Here is a 5,756-nt window from a genome sequence, read left to right as displayed (position 1 = left end):
GTGTATGCTCCTATACAGTTTTATCTCTCATACTGGACGTTTGTCATGTGACAATATTGTCTGTTATTGAGAATGTGTTTAAATAAAGTTTAACTCAGTTGTTCTTCTAAGAGAGAGACTTCCCAACGGAAGAGAAGCATGATGTCTGTGTGCAGTTTCTACTCCAAGGAAATCAGGAGTTCACAAGATAGGATCAGAGAACATTATTATAGCGGTTATCCCATCTCTTATTATAATGGCAACAGGTTATGGGGCCCAGGAGAGAAGAAGGAAACCGATGGAACAGCCTGCTATTTGATGGAGATGATGAAAGAATTATGAACTATGGGAAACAAAGTTCTTAGGACACCTGCGCCTGATGAATCGTAAAGAAACCATCCTGCATGAACCTTCAGATGAAGCAGACTTAGATGAGAACAGAAATAAGCAAGAGGAAGCCTATGCTGAGTTAATTCAATCCCTAGATGACAAAAGTCTGTCTCTGATTATGAGGGAAGCAGCGGATAATGGAAGAAAAAGCATTGAAGATTCTGAGAAATCACTATGCTGGCAAAGGAAAGCCACGAATAATTAGCTTATACACAGTTAACATCACTTCAGAAAGCTGTATCTGTCACAGACTAACTCATACGTGCAGAAACAGCCATTACAGCTTCGAGGAATGCTGGAGAGACTATGAGTGATGGTCTGCTGATTGCTAGGATTCTAAAAGGCTTGCCTGAGACATTCACACCCTTTGCCATACATGTAAGAAAAGGTGATGGAACAATGACCTTTTCTAACTTTTAAACACAGTTAAGAAGTTTTGAAGATACTTAAAAAATACTGGGTCAGCCCAAGTACTGATAATGTAATGAAAACAAGTACCCCTGTTACAACAGCAAGGAAGAAAGACATTATTCTTGTCTGCTACAATTGTGATCAAAAGGGCCATAAAGCTAAAGTCTGACACTCAAGCAAAACACCCACTTGAACTAGTACACACTGACTTAGCAGGCCCTATAGACCCAAAAACAAAGGATGGATTTAGATATGCCATTGCATTCACTGATGAATATTCTGGTGCGGTATTTGGGTTCTTTCTGAAAAGTAAGAGTGACAGTGTTGGCCACAGAGAAGTTCATTGCAGATACAGACCCCTATGGGACTAATAAATGTATAAGCTCTGACAATGGTACTGAATTTATATCAAAAGATTAACAGTCATTGCTCAGAAAGAAGGGCATAAGACATGAGACTTCACCACCTTACTCATCCCATCAAAATGTTAGAGAAGCCATAGAATCACCCGAGTTACAGGCTTGGTTAAATGCAATAAAAGATGAGACGGATTCACTAAAGGAGAATGAAACTTTTACATTGACCACCCTACCAGAAGGTAAAAATTCAATAGGAGGTAGATGGGTGTATGCAATAAAAGACAATGCAGATGGATCTGAAGTATACAAAGCTAGGTATGTAGCAAAAGGTTACAGTCAAATAAATGGAGTAGATTATATGGAGAACTTTTCTCCAACTGCAAATTTTACCTCACATTTTAATGCAACTGGCAGTACAATATGACTTGGTCCTACATCAAATGGATGTGAAAACAGCTTTTTTACATGCCCCAATTGATTGTGAAATTTATTTGAATCAACCAGAAGGTTTTGAGATAAAAACTGAAACAAATGATAGGTTAGTTCTCAAGCTAAACAATTCACTGTATGGTCTTGGAGTCGAATTGGAATTGAATGCTACATGACCACTTATGCTCAAATGGATTTGTACAGAACTCTGTATACCATTGTGTGTAAATCAAACGATCAGGAAATGAGATAGCAATACTATTGATATGGGTTGATGATCTTATCATTGCTGCCAGCAATGTAACAAAACTTAATGATGTGAAGTCAATGCTTGCAATAAGGTTCAAACTGAAAGATCTTGGAAAACTCACATATTTTCTAGGTATTAGCTTTGAACATACTGGTGAGGCAATAAAGATAAGTCAGAAGAAATATATATCAAAAATGCTTGAAAAATGTAATATGTCAGATTGTAAAACAAGATTGACTCCTTGTGAACAAAAGCTGGATTTTAATGACAATAATGATTTTGTAGATGCAAAAAGGTATCGGGAGATAGTGGGCAGTTTGATTTATTTGACCACATGTACAAGACCAGACTTATGTTGGGTAGTTAGCAAACTGTCACAACACTTTTCAAGACCAAATTACCAACACTTGGTCACAGGTAAACATGTAATACAATACTTGAAAGGCATAGAAAAGTATACAGAAAATGTAACAAGGATCTGAAACTTGAGGCATATAGTGATGCCAGTTGGGCCTCAGACCAAAATGATAGGAAAAGCACAACTGGATATTGTTTTAGCCTTGGAAGTCAAACAACCTACGATTGCACTGTCTTCATGTGAAGCTGAATATATAGAGTTGGCTGCTACAACACAGGAGAGTTTATATTTTGTACAGTTATTTAAAGAGTTTTAGACTTACTTAAAGAGTTAGACAGTAAATGTCAGTATGAGCGAGTTAACATTTTTGAAGACAACCAAAGTGCAATAGCTCTCACAAAGAATTCAGTTTGTCTTCAAATATGCAAACATATTAATATCAAATATCATTTTCTTAGATCTGCTCTAAATGAGGGCAAAGTTGCTCTTGAGTTTTGTTCTACAAATGACATGGTAGCTGATTTTTGGCGTATAAACCGGTGTACAGTAATGATTGTACCAAAATTATAACTTTCCAGAAGAATAAGAACAAGAGGGGGTGTTAAGATATGTAGTATTGTGTATTCTATTATACAATTTTATCTCTCCACAATGCATTTCTAAACCTTCAAAAATACATGGTAATATTAAAGCATAAACAACATTGTTGCCTTTACCCAAAGCAAGCATTTTATGGGCCTTTTTTACTGTTACTGACGAAAAACAAAAGTTCAATGAATGGCCACTTTAATTAGTATGAAAGTACGTAACAATTTGTAATTTGCTGATGTTATCTGTGTTGTATATTCTTGTATTTACTTTTAATCTGTTTATTACTATTCTCTAGCACTCTACATGTTTCTGTAATTTATTGTGTAGACTTTTTGCATCTAAAATCATCATGTAACATAATCCCAGCATATGTTTGCAAACACAGAAATCCATTGGAGTTGATTTACTAAATGATTGGAGGCTGATCCCTTACCAAAGACTTTATTGCAATTGAATTTTCATTTAGCTTTGGTTAGGCTTCTTCTAGATTTCCTTATACTTGATTCTTTGCAAAGTGAACTTTCAACTTATTCACTATGCAAAACAATTTTTTGTAAGACAATAATTCTCTTTGCTGAGTGAACAGCCAAAATTCCTTTAGTAAATCAACCCAGTCTAAAATTGAAATGTACAGGTGAAATACATATATGAAAACAGCCATATTCATTTGTTTTCTTTCTTTCTGTTTGGAGTTCACCTTAAAGATTTCTGTACCCAAATTCTAATTTAATTCAAAATATTGTAATGAAAAATATAAATTGATTTTTACTGACATTAAACTTGAACATCAGGAACTGTTTGATTTGTATGCTGATTAGCTCAGCCAAAACTTCCCTGTCAGAGAATTTTAGAATTTGTTTCCTTGACCAGGGTAACCCAGACCCCTCTTTTCCCTACCCCTTCAAACCCTGTACCAAAACCCCCACCCTTCCCCCACTTGCCAACCAACCCTCTCCCATTCCCCAGGAATTCATCAAATGTGGTGTGTTACCATTTAACCCCCCTAGCGGTATTCTGGAGTGTGACTCGGGGTGGAATTTACGTGCCAAAAGAGGTAACCCCAAGTCACACTCGGGGTAGCTTTAAGCTAAGAAAAACCCCACTTACCTTCCTCCGTTGTCATCTCCCGTCGTCCTTCTTGTCCCCGCAGGTCCTGGGGACACGTCTTCTCTCTCCGATACCCAGCCGCGAAGATGAGAGCCGAGATCTACGGGGTTCCCCGTGACGTCGGTGTGGGCGCCTGTTCGTGCGAGCAGAGCGGTGGGAAATTCAAATCATTTTGTATTGGATTCAAAACAAAATAGCTGTATGAGTCCAATAGAAAGAATTCTTCATATAATATATAATTATAATATATAAATATATATATATATATATATATATATATNATATATATATATATATATATATATATATATTATATATGCTACTGTACAGTTATATTACATTTTTAACAATTTTTTTTAAGTTTATTATTGTTTATTATGGACATGTTTTGAGGAGTTATGCCTAAGAATTATAGCCTACAATGTAAAATAAATTTCCATGCAAAAAATTTTAACGCTTTTTGCATGGAAATTTGGACAGAATTAGAACGCTAGAGAGGTTAAATAGTTTTCTATAATTAGCTGTCAAGTGGCCAGCATTCCAGAAACACCTTGCGGTTGGTTGACCTTATAGTTTATTTTGTTTCAGTATGTAAACTGTTTGGATTAAGAGATGCAAAATGGTTATCATTCAGTGCTATCTACAAAGATAAAAAAAAGCACCTTAAGGTACAGGGGGAAATTTAAGTAAAAATGATTAACAAGAATAATAGCCTGCTTCATGAATGTCTGAAAAAACTCACAAATGGTAAAGGTGACAGACATTTAGGTGATACAAGATAAGGTATCAGGAACTGTAAACTAAGGGACCTTTAGTATGACAACAATATTAAAGAATAAGGAAACAACTTTCTTTTAGATTTGGTTAGAGTGCTGAGGAACTGGAACCTCTGTCATATTGTAACATCTTACAGCATATGTATGTCTCTAACCTTGATGATTCATATTAACTTTTACAGAAATTATTTACTTCTAATGTTTCAGAAATGAAACTCTTCTATAATAGAATGAGCTAATGATCCTCCACAGTGATGCAAACAATTAATATTGAATTCTTGACAGTCTCTATAGCTCACCATGTCATCCCAAAAGACCTTCAGAAATAAGAGGTTTCTTGTCAAGAAGCAGAAACCAAACATACCATTTCAACAGTGGACCAGAATGAAACTTGGTAATAAGATTAGGTACAACTCCAAGGGGCACTGGAGATGGACCAAGCTTGGCTTATAAGAAGCTGAGTCCATGAAAGCCATGCATCCTGAAGGTTACTTACCAAGACCCATCAACATGTTGTTATACAGCTCTTTTGTAGCAGTATCTGCTGTTTCCAGTGCAAACTACAAAATAATAATGAATTCTAAAAAACTTTGAAATACATCTACTTCAGCTATTGATGGCATAATCAGATGTCAAAGTGTATCTAAATCCAAGACAAATAAATTAGTTTTTATTACCCAGCCTTTTTTTTTTCCCTCTTGCAAAAACTTCCAACAACTTACTGTCTTAGGAAGTATGTAAGAATGGAAGAACACCTCCCCATTTCTTGTTCTCTATCACATATTGGTATGTGTTCTGTATACCAGGGAAAAAATCAGGGCTGACAATGCTTGTGAGAGGTAAAACATGGAAAAAGGAGAATGCATTGCAGCAATGTACTAAATCTATCTTTTTGTCTTGACATATACTGGTATTATAAGCAAATGTTTACCTTTCCACATGTCAGTTGTTAGATGATTTTGTTAATACATTAAAAGACATGACTTAAAAAATATGGTAGTTATTTACTCAAGTGTCCTTTATCTAATTTTCAGTTTTGGCTGAAGAACTAAATACGCTCAGAGTCAAAAGTTAAAATTAATAGAAAACATTTTCTGTTCACATTT

The 5,756-nt window shown here is 35.4% G+C and overlaps 1 protein-coding gene across 1 annotated transcript; it reads left to right on the top strand.

The window, feature by feature from the left end:
- The first annotated feature begins 4,950 nt into the window (after positions 1-4,950).
- On the top strand, positions 4,951-5,103 carry LOC140332006 (large ribosomal subunit protein eL39-like). The gene has a single exon (XM_072413321.1). It carries the CDS (start codon positions 4,951-4,953, stop codon positions 5,101-5,103), a length of 153 nt encoding a protein of 50 aa, XP_072269422.1.
- Positions 5,104-5,756: the final 653 nt, after the last annotated feature.

Source organism: Pyxicephalus adspersus, chromosome 5 (genome assembly GCF_032062135.1).
Source record: "Pyxicephalus adspersus chromosome 5, UCB_Pads_2.0, whole genome shotgun sequence".
NCBI classification, from domain to species: Eukaryota; Metazoa; Chordata; class Amphibia; order Anura; family Pyxicephalidae; genus Pyxicephalus; species Pyxicephalus adspersus.
Note: the sequence above shows the minus strand (reverse complement) of the source record. Positions and strands in the feature narration are given on the sequence as shown.

What these genes read in the sequence shown, in the direction of transcription:
- LOC140332006 (XM_072413321.1), top strand. Translation starts at nt 4,951, where the DNA reads ATGTCATCCCAAAAGACCTTCAGAAATAAGAGGTTTCTTGTCAAGAAG.